Source organism: Podarcis gaigeae, assembly GCF_964106915.1.
Source record: "Podarcis gaigeae genome assembly, chromosome: 12".
Classification (NCBI taxonomy): Eukaryota; Metazoa; Chordata; class Lepidosauria; order Squamata; family Lacertidae; genus Podarcis; species Podarcis gaigeae.
Genome location: NC_139688.1, coordinates 56,061,704 through 56,082,814, shown reverse-complemented (window position 1 = coordinate 56,082,814; position 21,111 = coordinate 56,061,704). Strand labels below are relative to the sequence as shown.

The following is a 21,111-nucleotide window of genomic DNA, read 5'->3' as shown; positions in this document are numbered from 1 at the left end:
AGCAAGTGTTCTTTCTGTGAAATTCCATTTGTCTAAAGTAAAAAAAATAAATAAATCAGACAGCAGAACTATGCAAAGCCCTGGTTGACAACAAGCAATTAATGTTCATATTTTACGGGTGAGAGACACTAAGGGATTAGCCTAAGGCAAGCCAAGGCAGAGTGTTTTTGTTTACTTGCAATTTTACTTTTTGTTATACAGTTGGGAGTCAGAAATGGTTGCCAATCTACTGCTAATCATCTAGGTAAAGCAACTTTCTGCCCACGACCACCACATGATGGCTTAAGAAGTGCTATTGATTTTCTTCCAAGAGAGAGAGAGAGAGAGAGAGAAAGGAACTACCCAAGTGGCTTATTGAAAACTTCGAAGGGAACTTGGGAGGGGAAACTGCAATGCTAAAAGTAAATATTCAGCACCAATAATTATTGCTGCATTGTGGGCAGCATTCAAATTAAAAGCCACATTGTTTGCAGTTTTAATTTTCTCTTTGGAAAGCCTTAACTGATTTAAATATTCGAGACTGGCTGTTGTTTTTCTTCGTTAATGATTTATGAAAAAAAAATGATTATAGGAATCACACTGATGACAGAGCAGGGGATGAGCATAATAAATCAGAGGCAGTGATAATTGAGATGATCATGCCTAATAAATGTGGTAACAATACTCAGGATAATGACAGTAATGACAATGAAGCATGAAAGTGATGTGCTCAAGCTAGCGTTTTAGATTGTGTCAGCATTTCTTTTGTAAATCTTGGATGTTCACGTTTTTCAACTTCTCCATAAGTATTTTTCTCTGTGTTGCAAATGCCTTATACAGTATTTTGAAGCGATGCTAAGTTCTCAAGGCTTAAACCTACCTCCATGCTCTGATCTCAGCCTTCCCAGCCCTCCTTTCCCCTGATCCTGATTAATCTGCGGGACTCAGGAAGCTGTGGCCAAGGTGGGGAACCTCAGGTCCAGGAACCAGATTTGGTTGCTAGGGTCTAAGCTGAGCCCTGAAATCTAGCTTAAATGCCAAGACTCAGTACAGTGGTACCTCAGGTTAAGTACTTAATTCGTTCTGGAGGTCTGTTCTTAACCTGAAACTGTTCTTAACCTGAAGCATCACTTTAGCTAATGGGCCTTCTGCTGCTGCCGCCGCCGGTGCACAATTTCTGTTCTCATCCTGATGCAAAGTTCTGAACCTGAGTTACTATTTCTGGGTTAGTGGAGTCTGTAACCTGAAGCATATGTAACCTGAGGTACCACTGTACTGGAAAACACAAAGCACTGTGCTATTTGCCGCCACAGGCGAATGATGTCCGCGGCTGGTGTGGGGAGGACCAATAAAATGAACACAGGAGATTGGTATTGGGTTGAATTAGGCCACAACTTTATTGATTACAGGTAAGAGCAGGTTTGTCTAAGGCATTGGGCGTGTATTCAGCAGTGAGGTCGACTGGGGAATTAAGTGCCATGACCCCACACAGGCTGCCATTGGGAGAGGTGTATTGGCCCATCAGTCCCTGTGTGGACTCCCGGACAGAGTCACTCCTTTAACGGGGTTACCCACACAACTAAGGATCCAGCCCAGTGCCTTTTCTACCAGAGTTGTGAAAGTTTCTATGAGGTAGACAGAAAGCTGCAGGCTGGCTAATTTGCTTGCAGGGGGAAATCCATCCCTGGCCCCAAATGCAGCAACCAAGTAAACCATATCAAGGTCCTTTCGCCAACTCGCCCCTGTCAGGGTGGGCCCCTAACAGACTGGGTGGGTAGAAAATCCTGCAACAGTCAGCAAAGAGGGCGGTCTGCATCTGGCTGCCATCTTGAATATGGCTGGGGCAGGCAGGGCACAATCCCTGTGTCCCTGACCTGATTGGCCATGCAACCCAGGCTTGCTCAAAATAGAGGGTCCAACATAGTTCCACAGGAAAATGGTAGCCCTCTGGGAAGGGCCATAGCCATGCTGTGTAGCAAACACCGCTCCTCCCAGAGCCCTATAGGGGTGGAGCCAGATAAGGATCTGGCCCGAAAAAACAATAAAGGTTACCCACCCATTGGATAGTAGCTGATAGACGTAGCTGATCTCTAGGAATAAAATCTCAAGGGAAGGGGTTTGTGATTAAGTCCTCCTCCCAAAAAGAAATACATATATTTTACATGTCTGATCTATAATCCTTGATAACTAATTTGTTTATGACCTATAGCTGTGTCCTATTAACTGTATTTAAACTGCTTGAACTTCATATTACATTAAAAGCGAGTATGAAAAGAATAATCAAGTTTATTGCCAATGTTCTGGGCATGGAAGCCCATTATTGTAACCCACCATGAGGCGATTGGGTGAAGGGCAAGTATAGAAAATAAAACCCATCCTGATTTCTTAATCTCTTTTATAGAAGGCATTTTCCAACCTTCCTGAGGCTTTTGCCGATGAGCTCGACTGGCCTCAGTTTTCTGGAGCAACCGGATTCCTCAACTCCACAATCGGGTGTGTAAGCAAAGTCACCAGAATCTCAGGAATGGATGGTTGTGGAGAAAATGTTTTGTGTTCAGATGGAAGTTCTGGAGTGTTGCCGTGCCCTCTGCTTCTGATGTTTCCTAAAAATTATGATCCTCCCATTCCATAATAACACATTGTTTCATGGTTTCCAGACCAAACTTTCTTCTTCTTTTTCCTTCATACTTACCTTCAAGCCCAAACAACACAACAGCAGCACAGAGATCCATGTCCCAGCGAAAGCAAGGGTGGGACTCTATGTTTTAAAGGGATGCACAGCTGGACTGCAGGCGTTTGTGTGTGTGTGCTTTCTCTTCCCCAACTCACTGTCTTTGTCGCTGCAGCTCCCTTCCCCCAGGCAGTTTCTTTCAATATGAGCTCCCTCCTCTTAATTATTGGAGAGATAGTAGAGGGGAATTCTTAATGAAATCCAAAAGCTTCAGCCCCTTGACTCCACATTTTTAGTCAAATCATGGTCCTTCTGTAAGCCTCTAAAAACAATCACTTTGGAGTGGTGTGTCACAAAAGGTCAATTACTCATTTCAGATTCTTGTAATCCACTCTGGAATCCGCTGGTGAACGGTGGGTGGGGTTGTAGTAGTAATAATAATAATAATAATAATAATAATAATAATAATAATATAGTAATACACATCCGAATTTTCATGAGGGCTTAAAGAAAAATCACAAAGTGGTGTGGAAATGTGATTAAGACTTAAGATTGGGGAAATGAGAAGCTGAGCAAAGCTGAAATTGACAGATTTGTCCATTCTTTTTTCCACATGTCAATTCTGACCCTGCTTAAACAAAGTATGGCAGCTTAAATTAGTGGTTTTCATCCAAATGGTAGTTTTCGTTCCCAAGAGTAATTACCTTCAAAATTCAGCTCCAACTTAATTACTTTCCATTTGTTTCATCCTGATGTTCTTTCCCAATGTCACTGTTCTGAAATACCCTCTATTTTTAATCTGTAGGATCTATTATTCCTTCTGTTCCCAAATCTGTCCACTTGTCTAAGATGACTAAGCAATGTTTAGAGACAAGGTTTCCTTGGTTCAACTGTCTCCTAATTACTTCTTTGCAATTGCTAAGGCAGTTTTGTTAATGTTCCATAAACTCCTGATTCCTGGGCAATTTATCTTTCTTAGTTCATAATACTGTTTGCCCCCATCTCCTTTTCAATCATATAAAAAGCTAGGTTTTTCATTCTTTGTGTGAAGAAGGATTTATTGGGAACAAACAGGATCATATATACCATATTGGCCTGAATATAAGCCACACTCCCCCCCCCCAAAAAAAAAAAAAATTCAGACCATGAAAAGTTAAAGTGCAGCTTCAATTTGTGACCTTAAAAAAATTGGTTTTTACGATATCACTGCGGAAACAGAGATACGGTAAGATGGAACAAATAAATTGTTATTGCTGATTTGCGAGCTTGAGACTGTTGTGCAATTACCATAATTCTAATGTCATTCATTTCTTTCCCCGTATTTTACAGTGCAGTATTGATTTTTTATTTGCATTTACGGTGCTACAAACATATGTTTAACCCACTTGTGGGTCCTCTCTAGTACCTGTAGGATTTTGTTCTACATTTGCCATTTACAGGTGTGAGTGCCTGCAGAATTTTAAGGGAGTGGCTTATATTCGGGTATTGTCTTTTTTTCTTCCCTCCCCCCCCTGAATTTTAAAGGTGTGGCTTATTTGCGGGCACGGCTTATATTTGGGCCAATACTGTAGATGTTCTATTGTTTGTTTAGGAATTGTGGTTGTCTAGGGACGCAGGTGGCGCTGTGGGTTAAACCACAGAGCCTAGGACTTGCCGATCAGAAGATTTGAATACCCGCGACGGGGTGAGCTCCCGTTGCTCGGTCCCTGCTCCTGCCAACCTAGCAGTTTGAAAGCACGTCAAAGTGCAAGTAGATAAATAGGTACCGCTCCAGTGGGAAGGTAAACGGCGTTTCCATGTGCTGCTCTGGTTCGCCAGAAGCGACTTAGTCATGCTGGCCACATGACCCGGAAGTTGTACGCCGGCTCCCTCGGCCAATAAAGCGAGATGAGTGCCACAACTCTAGAGTCGGTCACGACTGGACCTAATGGTCAGGGGTCCCTTTACCTTTACCTTTACCTAGAATAGTTATTTATACTTTCTAAGAAGTGGGGCTGTCAGATATAAGAAACTATTTATAAGATGATCCAGACGTCTTAGTGATGCAAAGCTTTTACAATTTGGACTTCACCATTTCACCCTCATTTTGGCCTCAATGTGAAATAGCAGTGACATCGCTTAGTCTGGGTTCACCTGACTGGTTGGAGAAAACCATCAGTGGAGTAAACCAGTGCTTTTAAGCTTTTCTGTTTCTTGAAAAATGCATCCTGAAAATTATTCCCTTTCTGCCTCCCTTGAGTCTTTATCTAGATTTTTTTGAAGCCTCCATAGCCCTAAAGGTTCAGGGTAGAAAACAACACTGAAGTAGAATCCAGTGTAGCACTGAAGTAATCATTCTCTCAGCATAAGGATTTCTGCTTGCACAAGGGAATGTTATCTCCCTCTCATCTCTCATGCACCCCCTAAATATGTTCTGGGGTTCTCCCAACCCTCTGGAGCAGATTTGGGGAGGGTGTGTGTGCACACAGGAAGCAGAGGGAGGAAATTCCTGTTGTGCAAGCAGAGATCCTTTTGTTGATGAGCCTCATTACTAAAATACTGCCCACAGCATCTAAAAATCAATGAATTTATCACCTTTAAAATATTAGTAACTGTAAAATAACCCCCTAGTAATTCCCTGCTCACTTGTGCCCACTAAATGCTTATATACAATTTCTGGAAGATATTCAGGCTTCTCCTCCCTCAATGGGAACAAGCCATCTGTTCTTTCTGGATCCTTATTGCCTTATCTCACAATTAATAATAATGCCCAAAGGGAGATATAAGCAACCAAGCCTATTGTACTTATTGACCCTCCCCAATAAGGATAAGTGAAGGTCCAGCCTGCGACAGTAGTGCCTGTCTTGTCCATGGTCCCTGCTCATGGTTCATTTCAGGTGATGTGTTGAGAACCAGAGTGATGCAGAAGCTAGATTGTTTTGTGTACTGTGCCCAAACTCTGGCTGTGCTGGACACACCATTGTACAGCTCTTCCAATGGAAGCAGTAGACTTGGTTTATATCCTTCCACTAATAGCACCCTTTTCCTCCAAACATCCCTTTGTAAGCCTTGGATAACAATGGAATCGTGAAGTTGCTCCAAGAAGTTTCCAGAAACATCAAATGTACAAACATTGCACCCTTGCTTGTAAGTTGTAGATGTAAATAACTTGTGGTTCTAACATTTATAAATACGGTGCGTCACTATGCTCTTTGCCACGCAGATGGTGTGCAGGTGAGATTGCAACAAAGATAAAGCACAACTGAACTTTATGAACCACAACTGAAACTTGGCTTTCAGTTCATTGCGCAAGTGCAGCAGCTCAGCAGTGTTAAAGGCCTTTGGGCTAGCAGCCCCCGATATAATCAACAACAGATCTTTTCAGGGAGATCCCATTTAGCTTTTTTGCTTTGGAGCCAAACACACATTTGGAATGAATGAACAATCACTCCAGTAAATAACACCCAGGTCACAGGCCTTGTGCCTTTTTTGTTTGCTAACAGCGCTGACAGAGGAATTTGTCCTCTTCAGGAGATGTTACAAAAGTACTGCAACACTGAATAATCATCTTTGGTTGTCTTGCTTCCCAGTGTAGACTGATCAGAGCTGTCTCCCAAAACTTGATCCCCACCCCGACTTGGTAAGAAAACGTAACTCCCCCTCTTAAAGGGACATGAACATGTGATCAATCCAGGTATTTCAGCTCAGCTCTGAAACTCATGGACTGGCCACTGGGCAAGTCATTCTCATGCCATCTAACCCATCTCACAGTGTTGCCATGAGGCTAAAATGGGGGTGTTCTATCAAGACCATTTAGTCATAAAAGCTCCTCTCCCCAAATAAATGACCTGAAAGTCCTCTGCACCGTATCTTTGCAATTCTTGATCTGATATTTTATTTGCATGCCATGCCTTCACTAAACCAGAGTTCTGTTAACTTTGTTTCAGAGGCTGGACAGAGTCGCTGTACCTATATTTACGAAAAAGAAACCGCTGCAACCATCGAGATTACCAGAACATTTCCAAAAATGGTACCTTGTTTGCTCTTCACCCACACTGGTGCACATTCATTCACCATGAGTAGAAGCTGTTGAACAGCAAGGCTGGGGGAAGGGGAATGCAGATTGAGCAGTATAGAAACCTCATCATTCTTGTTTCTAGGGAAGGCACATAGAGAACTGCATGCAGAAGGCTAAGGCCCAGGTTTAATTCTTGTCATCTTTAGGTAGGGCTGGGAAAGACCTCTGTCTGAAACCTTGAAGAGTCACTGCAACTCAGTAAAGACAATACTGCACTAGACTGAATCACTGGCTCAATCTAAGAAGGTATCCTATATTCCTATGGCTGGCTGGCTGGCTAACTGTTAGCAAACACACAAATACTTAGGAGTCAGGATTAAAGACAACAACAACACATTGCCTAGAATCATTATTCAAATATGTCACTGGACATAGTGGTAACAGACACTGGTAAAAGGTAAAGGGACCCCTGACCATTAGGTCCAGTCGTGGCCAACTCTGGGTTTGCGGCACTCATCTCACTTTACTGGCCGAGGGAGCCGGCATACAGCTTCCAGGTCATGTGGCCAGCATGACTAAGCTGCTTCTGGCGAACCAGAGCAGCACACGGAAATACTGTTTACCTTCCCGCTGGAGTGGTACCTTTTTATCTACTTGCACTTTGACGTGCTTTCGAACTGCTAGGTTGGCAGGAGCAGGGACCAAGCAACGGGAGCTCACCCCATCGCGGGGATTCGAACTGCCGACCTTCTGATCGGCAAGCCCTAGGCTCTGTGGTTTAACCCACAGCACCAACCGCGTCCTAACAGACACTGGTACTCATACTAAAACATTCCCATTGAAGTGACTGGACACACCAGCATCTTCTTCAGCAACATAAAGTGGGTGCGTTTTCTTCTCATTCTTCCAAATATAGATGCACTGGCTGGGACAGATTTTTCTTGTAATTAATTCATGCCGCTTGATAGTTCAGGAAACAAGGTATAACACCTCAGACAGGCAGCCTTCTGCTTATTGAAAACGCTGTACCCTGGATACATATGGCTTGAGCTGCAAATAACCACATATAAGCTCCAAGAATGATCAGCTAGTCTTCACTGATAGAAAGCCTGTCCTCCGCCTGATTATTTTCAGCTCATTCCAGGGTATTCGGGGACAAGGTGCCTTCAGCTGTTCATGTATTCCTAGCATGTGAGATGTATGGGGAGCCGCTTCCTGAACTCATTTCCCCACGTCTCAGGATAAGGTTTCTCACCTGTACTTTTATCACATTCTGTGATGATGTGTTTTGTCTTGGATCCGAATAATGTAACTGTTAATGAATGTTCTGGCCCATTGAACATTAGGAAGGCAGATATTTCACAGCAGCCATTGAGTACCATTGGAAGCAGGAAAACGTTGTCTTAATCTCGGCTGCCTTGGGGAATCCTAGTTCACCTGGAGTTTCTTTGCAACTTTAAATTGTTATATCTTCTTTATGGTTTGGCAGGAGCTGGGACTGAACAACGGGAGCTCACCCTGGCACGGGGATTTGAACCGCTGACCTTCCGATCAGCAAGCCCAAGGCTCAGTGGTTTAGACCACAGCGCCACCCATGTCCCTAGCAGTTTGAAAGCACGTCCAAGTGCAAGTAGATAAATAGGTACCACTCTGGCGGGAAGGTAAACGGCGTTTCTGTGCGCTGCTCTGGTTCACCAGAAGCAGCTTAGTCATGCTGGCCACATGACCCGGAAGCTGTACGCCGGCTCCCTCGGCCAATAAAGCAAGATGAGCACCGCAACCCCAGAGTTGGCCACGACTGGACTTAACTGTCAGGAGTCCTTTTTTCTTTATGGTTTGGAGGAGCAAAAGGTTCATTCAACAATAAGATAAGGCCAGTTCACAGCCAGACTGTTCTAGCATACAAGTCTAGCAGTATCTTTTCTCATTCCCTGCCAGGCTTCTGGCTGGCTGGCTACCTCCCCATCTGTTCATCCATGACTGACTTGCAAACGTTCAAGGCCTTCTAGGGCAATTGGTATTAATCATGTTTGCCATGGCATGGCTTTTCAGCAAAATAATTGGATGCAGGTAGCAAAATACATTTGCAGATGCAAAAATGTGCCTTGAGAATAGGTGATGGACAACTTGGGGCTTTTGTTTCCAAAAGCTGATAATCAGAGACTGCTTATTACGGTCAATGTGATACAGGCTGGTAAATTATAATGGAAAGGGGTAGATTCTACCCTGTATCGTCGGTTTACTGTGAACTGAGGCACCATAGTTTCTCTCAACTGATTCTCTCAGGTCCTTCCATCTGCCTTCCCTGTCTGCCATAGTCAGCAGTACTTTGGGTTTTCTGCATAACCGCTGGGGAGAGATGGGTCACGTGACCTGGGGAAAGGAGAAAGTGCAGCCTTACCGCTTGCTTGCCTGGTTGATGTGAAGCTGCTGGAAGGGATATCTGGGTTACTGCCTGAGAAGCCTAGTAGGTTATGGGAAGTTGGCTTCCTTCAGTTGTGAAATAGTACATGATCCCCCAAAGTTAATCACAATTCACTCAAATCTCACCAGTTTCAAGCGGACCTTATTTCATTGGATGTTTCATGCCTTTTACAAGTCTTATTACTTAAGCTGTGCTAAATTCTCTTTTATTCATTGCCTTTGATCATCTAGGTGGCTCTTCTCAAAACGTCCTAGAGCTTGTAAAGAGGTAAATAGTTAATGGGGGATTTGAACTCTTTGATCCATAGTTTAAATAGCTAGCTGCAGGACAATGCAAGGCCCCAGCTACACCACCATGACTTTGCTACTTGAAAGCCCAGATGCATTATGCAAACATTCAGAGGCTGAGATTCCATTTGGCTAACATGACAATAGTTGTTGCTTGATGTATCCTCCATGAATTTGTCCAGTCCTTTTCATAGTTAATGTTTTAATGTCTAATATGTTAAAGCCATCCAAACCAGTGGTTTTCATCTCTGAAGTAGCTTGAGAGTTCCTTTGCCTAAATCTATTTGGGGAAGGGCTACAGCTCAGTGGTTGAGCAACTTCTTTGCCTGAAGAAGGAACAAGGTTCAACCGCTGGAATCTCCAGGTTAGTCCGAGAAAAGCTGCAGCTTGAATCCCTGGAGTATCACACAGTTGACAATACTGAATTAGATGGCAGCAGTGCCAACTTGAATAAAGTATTGGGGGGGCAGGTAAGCCCCACCCCACATAATCAACCACATGACATGGTGCACATTTATTTATTTATTTATACATACATACATACATACATACATACATACATACCTCACCCATCTGGCTGGGTTTCCCTAAACAGGGCTGCCTTCAGATGTCTTCTAAAAGTCTGGTAGTTGTTGTTCTGTTTGACATCTGGTGGGAGGGTGTTCCACAGGGTGGGTGCCACTACCGAGAAGGCCCTCTGCCTGGTTCCCTGTTACTTGGCTTCTCGCAGGGAGGGAACCGCCAGAAGGCCCTCAGCGCTGGACCTCAGTGTCCAGGCAGAACAATGGGGTATGATAATGCCCGTCAACCTTGGAGGCCCCCAGGCCCCACAAATACTTTATTGGGGGACAAAGACCCCTTGGCCCCTAGGAGTTGGCTCCTATAACTGGTGGTGTGACCCTACCAGGTCCCTATTGGGAAAGCTGTGTATATGTCATAGTATATGTCATAGTGCACATAGTAAGCACATGCTTACTATGAGAAGTTGCTATGTTAAAGAAAAATTAAGTGTCCCTCCCATGGCACAATGAGTGAGTGCGTCTGGCTGTTAACCAGAAGGTTGGTGGTTCAAGGCCACCCAGGGATGGCTGTGGGCAGAATAACTGCCTTGCAGGTGGTTGGAGTAGAAAACTGTCAGGATCCCTTCCAACTCTATAATTCTTTGATTCTATTATTATCATTGTCATCACCAGTTGTCATTGATTATATTGATGAGCAGTGTGATCTTAAAGCCTCATCTATTTGCTATAAACCCTTATAAAATTATATTGCATTAGTAAGTTCTGTGTAATAGGAACGTACTGTATGTTGTTACAGAGGGAAAGAGAGGGATATATCTAAGTCATACTCAGAGTAGACCTACTTAAATCAGTGGACCTCAGTTAGACATGTCCATGGATTTCATTGGATCCGCTCTGAGTTAGATACAACCCAGAGAGAATTGTTCATGCTGTGAGTAGAATTTTAAGACTGAGTTTTCATTTATCTTTTATTTCCAGCTTGGCAAGGAGTCAACAGTTTGACAAGCCTGCAATAGTTATCTTTTCAATGATTGGAAATGACGTCTGCAATGGGTAAGGTTTTAAGAAAGTATAACATTGGGTATATCTCCATTACACTTAAACTAATTTAATAGTCATTCCCCCTTCCCAGAGAACTCCAGAAATTATAGTTCTCTAAACAATAATATTGAGGTTTCTCAGGGGAGGGGGGAATGTACAGCGGTACCTTGGTTTTAGAACAGCTTAGTTTATGAACAACTTGGATTAAGAATGCTACAAACTGATATTAACTGATGCGAAAGAAAGAGGGGGATTTGCCCTGCCAGACTTGAGGCTATATTATGAATCTGCAGCCTTCTGCTGGTTGAAAGACTGGATTTTATTGGAGAACACTGACGTCCTGGATCTGGAAGGGTTTGACAATGCGTTTGGGTGGCATGCATATTTGTGGTATGACAAGGCTAAAGTGCACAAATTGTTTAAAAACCATATTGTCAGAAGAGCAATTTGGAGGGTCTGGATAAAATACAAAGACTTATTGGAGAGTAAAACTCCGAGGTGGCTCTCACCGGTGGAGGCCAAGGCACGTAAGAGACCCAACATGGAGGCCCATTGGCCTAAATATTGGGAAATAATTGAAAAAACTGGAGACAATTGGAGGTTGCTAAGCTTGGAGAAATTGAAAACTAAGGTACGAGATTGGCTGCACTATGCGCAAATTCAAGAGGTATTTAAAATAGATAAAAAAGTTGGATTCCAGGTGGAAAAATCGAAACTAGAGACTGAATTGTTAGAGCCAAAAAGTAAACTACTTTCGAGAATGTATAACTTGCTGCTTAAGTGGAATACACAGGATGAGACAGTCAAATCCGCTATGATAAAATGGGCTCAGGATGTGGGGCATAATATTATGTTTGCAGACTGGGAAAGGTTATGGAACACCGGTTTGAAATTCACGGCATGCACTGCCTTGAAGGAAAATATTATGAAAATGGTATACCGGTGGTACATGACCCCAGTCAAGTTAGCCAAGATATATCATCTGTCTGACAACAAATGTTGGAAATGTGGAGAGGCGGAAGGGACATTCTTTCATCTCTGGTGGACCTGCCCGAAAGTGAAGGCCTTCTGGGAAATGATCCATAATGAACTAAAAAAGGTATTGAGATTTACCTTACCTAAAAAACCAGAGGCCTTCCTTCTGGGCATGGTGGACCAGAGAGTGCTTAAGAAGGACAGAACCTTTTTCATGTATGCTACCACAGCAGCAAGGATCCTGACTGCAAAATACTGGAAGACACAAGATTTACCCACGCTGGAGGAATGGCAATCGCAGTTGATGGACTATATGGAACTGGCTGAAATGACTGGCAGAATCCGAGACGTGGGAGAAGAAACAACTGAGGAGGACTGGGAAAAGTTTAAGGACTATTTGAAAAAACACTATAAGCTGTATGAATGTTAAAAAATGCACCTTTCAGGAAATTCTAGCTTCAGCAAATGTAAGTTAATGGAATGAAAATTAAGACACAAGAATTCAGAGGTAAAATAATGAAATAACTTTATTGTGTTTAATATAAAACATATAAGAATTGAGCGATAGTAAAATTGAAAATAGGGAACATGATAAAATGGAAGTTACAATAAGTTTTGAAATAAGTTAACAAATTGCTGATGCTTTATAAGACAGAGAACGCAGGGTTCGGAGGATGTGGGGAAGTCCTATAGGTTAGATGGAAAAAGAATATGGAAATTTGTTATTTATATCTTTTTTTCTTATAACCACTCTTTATTCTTTTTTCTGTATTTCTGTATTTTTAAAAAGCAATAAAAAAAATGTTAAAAAAAAAACCCTTAAGCCAAAAAAAAAAAAAAAAAAGAATGCTACAAACCCGGAAGTAGGTGTTTTGGTTTGTGAATTTTGCCTTGGAATAAGAACATGTTTTGCTTCCTGTTGAGTGTGTTCCATTTGTAAATTGAATCCCCCACTACTATAGGAAAGCATAACTTGGTTTAAGAACGCTTTGGTTTAAGAATGGACTTCCAGAACAGATTAAGTTCATAAACCAAGGTACCACTGCATGTAAAAAGCATGATAGTTAAACAGGTGTAAAATGCAGGGCACATTTTAATTATAATTTGTGTAACATCCTTGATAGAATTATCTGGATCTTATTGGTGTGAGGACACACAAGTGCTTATGTGTACATTCTGGTATATTTAAATGGTTCATGCATGTATGCATTCTACTGCTTTTATAACTAAATTGTTTACTTCTGCAAAGAGAGAGACAGGTGGAGAGATGGGGAGGGATAGTTTATGACTATTTTTTCAGGATGTTTCCTGGCTGTGGCATTTCAGTCATTTTGTTCTGCTGAAATACCACTACTACTTTTTATTAGAAAAATTACTCTAACGAACAAAACATCAAACTAAAGTAGCACTAAAGACAGTCATAAACAGAAGTAATAAAGCTACAAAATAATAAAATAATAATTGTAATAATCATAAAAAGCTTTAGAAAGAATGAGTGGCATAAAATATATTCTATAGTGGAATACAAGCTTAATATTTGTATCCAGATACACCAAATATTCATGAATGTCCCCAAATAAACTCATATTTAGTGAGAATATGCCAACCATGAGATTGTTTGGTTATATAAATGACAGGCAGCCCACAAGTGGAAGCAATTTAATGTAGTAGTAATAGTAGTAGTAGTAGTAGTAGTAGTACTGAGGTATAAGTTACCATAATAGAAGATTTACATTGTGCAGTGGTTTGCTACTATGTCAAAAGCTCAATATTGTGAGTCTAAATAACTAGTCAGTAGTGCTTGACATTGGCTGAGTTTCAGTGTAATTCCGTGGTATCGTGAATGGAAATAAATGAAGGAAAACAATATGAAATACCAAGCTCTCGAGTTCACCATATAAAAACTTAGAATAGAGTATCTAATCCTGTTGCTTTTCTTTCACCCTCACTTGGGAATATTGACATTTGAATAAATCGCCTGTGTTGATGCCATATTGTCCATTTGCACCATTGATGTGACAAGAGGAGTTTTGGTTTTGTTTCTTTTCAGACACAAGTGCCTACCTTACCCTCTCCCTGCAGTATCTCACAAATGTTGCTCCAGCAAGTTGTGCTATTAATTCATTCTTGCTTTGTCTTTCTGTTTGTCTGTTTTTTATTATTCTTACTTCCATTTGGATGGTTTTAGTATGCTGCTAGTGCCTAAGTTTTGAAACTGCACGAGTTCCACAAGAATCCCAGACCTCTGTATCAGAAAGAGAATGCATCTTATTCTGCAAAAGAATGAAACATTAATGTTTGCCCTTGTTCAAGTCTAGCTGTGATCTCAAGGGAAGCTGTTGGCTAGTTCCTGTTACTTTTCACGATGATAACTTCCTTTAAAAAGGCACTGGGATAAATCTGTTGGGAAAATAGTACTGGGAAAAGGGAGGGGAGGGGCATGCAATGAAATAACTGATCTATAAAAGTCCACTAGAATGTGTACAGTACTTTTCCCTAAACCAACCCTTGGCTTTAGCACCATCAAAATCTTTGTGAACTCACAAAACAGAGATGTGGGGGTTTTTTTTGGATATCAAACTATACATTCATCGTCTAGGAATTAATATGCAGATATAGTGAAACATAAGCATTCATAACAGATACCGGGTTGCTGGTTTTTTTCTTTAAAAATGGCGGTTGTTTTAATTAACAAGTGACAGTATTTCACTATCCTATTAAACTGGTATTTAGAGCCATGTTGATTGGAATAATGCATCTCTCTCCTGGTCTAATTCAGGTCTCTGTTTCTAGCTGAAGTAAGTGCTGTAGCTCCTGTGCTGCAGAATCACACCTCAGCCAAAGCACAGTTAACTGCCAATATTTCATGCCAAGGTGGCAAGTGAGAGATTGAGAAATACAGGCATTTGTAAGTGACAGAGATAATGAAATTGGCGAATCATGTGCTTTCCCAGCAGAACCCAAATTGCAATGTCCAAATGAGGAGGATGTACAAAAATATAGACAGATGGTACATATCTCACAGCCTACCAAGGCACGAATGTAGGACAGCGAAATAATAATAAAAAAGAAACATGAAAAAAAATGAATGCACAGTGGGGTTCTGGGGTTTTTTAAGGGAGAAGAGAAGCAAGCAAAATTGTTAGATTTGCTGTTTTTCCACTAACTGATCATCTCTGCAGCTTTCTTTTCCCATTGCTGTATTTTATCTGTGACATAAAGGCATGATAACAAGAAGGAAACAAGAGCTGACTGATTGGGGCCAGAGGCAATCTGTGCTTTGAAATGAGGGACAACTGAAAGAAATAACAGAAAAAAGATTAAACTCCCTTAATGGTAAATCAGCCATGATAAAGGCTTCTCTGCCCAAGCTCCCCAGTTCTGAAAATGCTTGATCTTCTAAGGGCTTCTGTTAACTGCTGTGAGACAGTGTGCGTCTACAGATGGAGACACATGTCAATATTTAACTTTTAATCTTTCAGAACCATTGCTTCTTAACAAGGATACATCCCAGCTTTGTTGGGACACATGAAGCACATCCAGCACTAAACTCTTGAAATTCTGCATGGAATGACGGGGTCGGAGTGGTCCCAATTAACCATCTAGTCCGAGCCTGCACAGCTTGATGATCCATCGTTTCTCGTAGCTTGCCAGCCGCTTATGGCAGCCGCTGGGGTTCAGTAACCCTCTTAGTCTTGATGAATGCCTGGAACTGCAAGAAGCTGATCTAGCCCATGCTTAACCCCTCCAGTAACGCATTCAAACAGATCACCCTGAAGGAATGGGTTTCCCAGACCCAAAACTGACTGTGCAGGCAGTTTGAAATGGGCACCAAAATCCTTTTCCCCCCCTTAGCTAAAATCCATTAACTTGAGCTCTGAGTCAATGTATAAAAAAAACCCGGCTGAATAAACAAGTGCTCAGAGCCCTCTCCTTTATCAGTTCATGATGGCAAGGATGGCCTTGACTGTTCCAGTAGAACAGGGGTGACACGTCTAGGGCTTATCTTACATGCTGATGCACAGACCTAGTCCGGGAACAGCGCCAGTGTGTGTTCTTGGAGATGGTGACCTCTTGCTCCAAGATAAGAGTAGGAACAGGAATATCCTTTTATGGTCAGAAGTACAGGAAGAAATACCCTTTTATGGTTAAGAATACCGGAGCAGGAACATATGTGATGTCAACCTGCGTGTATAGGCTGATGTGGTTGGATTCCTGGGGAAGGAGGGAGAGGGTGCCTGGAGGATATATATACTGCATGGAATTTCTCATTTCTTTGGACTTGCTGTGGACTGACCACGCAAGTGCCTTTTTGCTGTTCCGGGGGAGGGGGGAGAAATAAATAACTCTTTCTCTGAACCAATCCTCGGTGTCATTTGACTTCCTTCCTCCTGTCCGGGAGCAACGCAGACCCAATCGGTGAACCCCAATAAGGCTACAACCCAAAGCACAGCCAAACAGGAGACCATTTAGCCATTTTGCTCTTGCTGTTCCTTGCTAAGCACCATGTGGTCTTTTTCTTTCTTAGGTATCCTGACACAGTTGAACACATGACACGGCCCGAGCAGATGCGTGCCAATGTTATGCAGGCTCTGCAATATCTCAATGGCCTCCTTCCCAAAGGGAGCCATGTGCTTTTAACCGGTTTGGTAGATGGTCGCTTTCTATGGGATAACTTGCACAATCGATTCTATCCTCTGGGTAAATACGCCAACTTTCTTTCTTAGATGTGATGGTGCTGTGGAGGTGCTATGAAATGGCAGCGCTGGGATTCTGAGTGCCAGTTCATTCACCACGTGGCTCTTCTGGGACCCTCTGAGTTGTGCAAGTTGCAAAATTTGAGGGCCTCCTCCTCCTTTCAGTGAAAGCACATCGTCCAGCTTTATACTAGATAGTGGGTATACCGTACTTAAGATATATAAAGGACAACTTGGTTTGGGCTTTGGTGATTACGGTTTTTGTGGTCATAGCTGAAAATTCCACCAGTGCCTTCTTTGGCAAAAAAATTAATAAATCTCCCCCCCCTCTTTTGGATTATTTCTTTCTAAACTTTAAAATTTTTACAAATGTCTCTCTTCCCAATTGTGTCAAAGGCAGACTGCCTGCCTGACAGGTTTTAGCGCTTTCAACTGGGTGCCGTGAATTCAGTGGGACTTATTCCCTGGTAAGGGCATGTAGGAGTTAAGCTTAAGATACTGTAATTCATTATCTTGATCCGAGAAGGAGAAAAAACTACGAGACAAATGATCAAATATGAACATTTCTTAATATAGAGTATGTTATGGGAAGCCTGATGGGAGTTTAACAATACTTGAATTTAGGTCACCTGGACAGAAGAATGTTTCTTTCTGTGACAGAATGCATTATTTCCACCTTTAAAGCCCAACCTATGTGAGGTATAAAAAAGCCATGGATGCACACGGTCATCTTTAATTTTCCTCTTTGATGTGAAAAAGCTAGATTCGTTTTGGAGAGTGAAAGGCTTGTTAATGGGTATCAGTCACTCAACCCTGGGATTTGAACTGAATATTATGTGACTGATCTCTTGTTAGCTTAATTGGCTGAGAATAGAGGTGGAAAAGGTGTAGTATATGCAGAAGTAAAGTTGTGTGTGTGTGTGTGTGTGTGTGTGTGTAATGTGACTTGAGACACAGATGTGAAGGGGCAGCAATAAAGCCTATGGTAGGCTATATAGCAGGCATAGGCAAACTCAGCCCACCAGGTGTTTTGAGACTATAATTCCCATCATCCCTGACCACTGGTTCTGCTAGCTAGGGATCATGGGAGTTGTAGTCCCAAAACATCTGGAGGGCCGAGTTTGCCTATGCCTGCTATATAGTGTATTGCAAATAGTTGTGGAGAGCATAAAAGGCCTTATGAACCTTAGCTTACCCCAAAACATTGGAGAAAAGCTGGAAGGTAAACCAAACAAGCACTAGGCTTTGTGCATAGCTTTTAGCTAAAACTAAAGAAGCCTGAATAGAGTTGCTGCAGATTACAGATCCAATAATGAGACAAACTGATATTAATTGCCTTATATCTAATTTTGGCACCGTTGCCTGTGCCAAATCTTCATGAGGATTGTCGTGTACATATGCCAGCTATCAAAATAGCCACTGTACACTAATGAATATAGTGATAGTGGCAGGAAATATCAAAGGAGGGAGAGCGTCCGAGGGCTGTCTCCCTATTCTATGTACTTGGGTGCCTGAGCACAAACAGTGAAATTCTTAGTCTTTTTCATGCTTTTAGGTGGATGCATGTAGACTTGGGTTGCATACCAAGCCACAATGTCCCCTTCTCCCACAGCTCCACTTCTGACCTTTGTGTGTTGATAATGGAAGTCTCCCAACTGTAGAGATGCTTCTAAGCACTGAACACAATGAGAATCTCTTGAGATTTTCACGCTCAGCATGTGAAGGTCAGAAGTGAGCTTCCTCTCCCGGAGTTAAGCCCAAACACGTTCACTCAAATGCTCTCGCCAGGCAGATTTCTAATGCGTTTCCAGCAAGGGACGTGATGTTTTCATGTGTTCAGTTTTGAAAATATTTCTGTTTTCCAGGCCAGTTGAACAAAGATGTCACATACGAACATTTTTTCTCGTTTCTCACCTGTCTACAGGTAAGTTGCCTGAATGTCCAATGAAATTACATCTTGGGCTGAAAAAAGCTGAGTGTGAGAGGTGATGCATTCTGCTGGTTTGACATCTAGTTGTGGTGGAAGTTTGTGAGATTCGTAAACGGACCTTCCTTTTGAGCCGGATGTGGCCCAATTCCTTCTCAATCCAGCCTGCGCACGGTCCGGGAATCAGTGTGATTTTACATGAGTAGAATGTATGCTTTTATTTATAATGCATCTCTGGGTTATTTGTGGGGCATAGGAATTTGTTCATTATTTTTTTCCAAAATATAGTCCGGTCCACCACATGGTCTGAGGGATGGTGGACCGGCCCATGGCTGAAAAAGGTTGCTGACCCCTGGCGTAAAGTAATTAGGCATGTAACTGTATGTAGCAAGTATAGACTATGAGCTAAGCTCTCAGCTTTTAGACAGGGCTGGTCTTATCACAAGGTGGAACTTTGAAGAAGCAAATGGAAGGAGATGAGTGTTGGATTCCCCTGCTAGTCCCCATACCTTGCTGTTTCGTACCAAAGTGTTGCCCGGGGCAAAAGCAAGTCTGTTGGGATCAAAAAGCCCCAAGGACAAATTGAATAGGTGAAATCCTGGAGTGATGACAGGATCCAAACTTAACTGTGGGAGAAGAAGGGGGATCTCATTTCAATATTTTGTTTAGGGCACCTAAGTTCTTATAGGCCATCTCTGAGTTTTAGTGCTCCAAACAGATGTAAAGTTCTTCAACACGCCAGAGATTACAGACGATTGAGTCCGCATCTATTAAGAACATCTGTTTTCTGAATTTCAGTTGTTAATCTGAATTATCTCCTTCACTCTATGTTTCCTGCCTAGGTCTGAAACGGTAACACTTTGTTTTAAAAAATACATGCAATGTTTTTGATAGCATCTCCAGCCTTCCAGTTAATGGAGGTTTTTCTCTGTCTCCTGGTGCCTTCATTACATATCTTTAGGTGTGAGGCAAAAACATTCCTCTTCTCGCTTTGGCTAATTAAACTATGGTCTTTTAAACTGTTTGTGTGGGGCTATTCTTTGTGTTTGTTACTATGTATTTTGTGTGTGTGTGTGTGTGTGTGTGTGTGTGTGTGTGTGTGTAGTAATAATAATAATAATAAACCACCTTGTCATCTTCAGAGGAAAGGTGAATAGACAGTTATTATTATTATTATTATTATTATTATTATTATTTTATTTTATTTTACACTCACAAATATTTAAATCTTTCCGCGTTCACACAGTCTTCTCCATGTGTTGGCTGGATGTCTGCAAATGCCACTCTTAGGAACCTGACCTCAGAGGTATGTTAATATAAAAGTAATTTTAAAATATATTCAGATATTCTATTTTTAAAGACGGTATTTGGACTTCTGCTGTAAGAAGGAAATAAGGTTTTAAAGGACAGGATATTTTATATCACTGTTTTAGTGAAGATTCCTAATATCACCAAGGGCTTGTAATGTTCTGCTTCAGTTCAAGATGCTCAGATCGGATTCAGTTTCTTATATATTTAAACAATCTGCTTAATGTACATGGGGTTCAGATGCCAGCAAAATAGCCTGCCATTTCTTGTTCTTCCCCAGAGTAATATCTCACTTAAATCTTCAAGGTAGGGCGCAAGCTAATAGACGTTTTATGGGACTGCCTTGCCTAAGAATGAACATTTTTGAAAGCAGCCTGCATAGGTATCAAGTGCTTCTAGCGTAATATTTTCCCTGTTATGCTAGCTTTCTACATGCAAGGAGGTCTTGGCGTGGAGGGGCTTGCAAGCAGGCACTCCCCCTCCTCATGATGTCTGAAGCAGCTCAGTCACAAGGAAGAACTGTAGTTCGTGCTGTCTTGGACATCTGAATCAGTTATAAATGAATTTGACAAATAGTGGCACTGGAGGGACCTTTCACTCAAGCAGTTTTGCCTACAGCAGATCCAGGAGGGAATTGTCTCTCTACCGACTGGAAATGGCTTAGGCTGGCATTGAATCCATACCTTGGTTGTGAAGCTCTGAACCTTGCAGGGGAATGTTGCTCTATATACTGTGCCAATATCTTAATACCGTATTGGTCAAGGTTTAAGCAAAGTCAGCTGTTTGTCCAAGCAAAGGGGGGCGGGCAGCTTTGTGACTTGGACGTTAAATGGCAGATTTAATCTCACACTTGTTTTTGTGCGCAGAAACTGAAAGCAGTGTGGCCACACAAAGCTTGCATGTTGTTTTATTGTGCATATTACTGTAAGGTGCTCTGGATCCTGGCAGGCAGAGATGGGTAAGAGCTCTTATGACAATAAAACAATTCACACATATATTTCTTGTGGATTCCCGACACCCCACAGAGAGCCTTACAGCTTTCCAGTGTCCTGAAGGAGCTGGCAAAATCCGAGAAATATGCCAATTTTGACCTTTTCTACATGGATTACCCACTGAAGGAAGGTAAGCTTTTATAGAGGAGCTGAATAAAAACCCACTTGATACATATCACTAGATGCGAGGAGTAATGCTTACCAGTCCAAAAGACAAATTCCAATTGTTTGTTTCCCTAAGGACACCCCTGGGTTTGGGTACGGGGGGGGGGGGCGGGCTTGGGAAAGGTG

The 21,111-nt window shown here is 42.0% G+C and overlaps 1 protein-coding gene across 2 annotated transcripts in view; it reads left to right on the top strand.

The window, feature by feature from the left end:
* The window catches only part of AOAH (acyloxyacyl hydrolase), a 94,625-nt gene that overhangs the window by 60,188 nt on the left and 13,326 nt on the right, over nucleotides 1-21,111 (top strand). For both annotated transcript variants that reach the window (XM_083706352.1, XM_083706351.1), the window contains exons 13-20: nucleotides 2,381-2,472; nucleotides 6,577-6,659; nucleotides 9,303-9,339; nucleotides 10,859-10,933; nucleotides 16,425-16,597; nucleotides 18,459-18,517; nucleotides 19,767-19,826; nucleotides 20,854-20,950. In XM_083706352.1, the coding sequence (XP_083562478.1) occupies nucleotides 2,381-2,472; nucleotides 6,577-6,659; nucleotides 9,303-9,339; nucleotides 10,859-10,933; nucleotides 16,425-16,597; nucleotides 18,459-18,517; nucleotides 19,767-19,826; nucleotides 20,854-20,950 (676 nt within the window). The remainder of the gene's footprint in view (nucleotides 1-2,380; nucleotides 2,473-6,576; nucleotides 6,660-9,302; nucleotides 9,340-10,858; nucleotides 10,934-16,424; nucleotides 16,598-18,458; nucleotides 18,518-19,766; nucleotides 19,827-20,853; nucleotides 20,951-21,111) is intronic.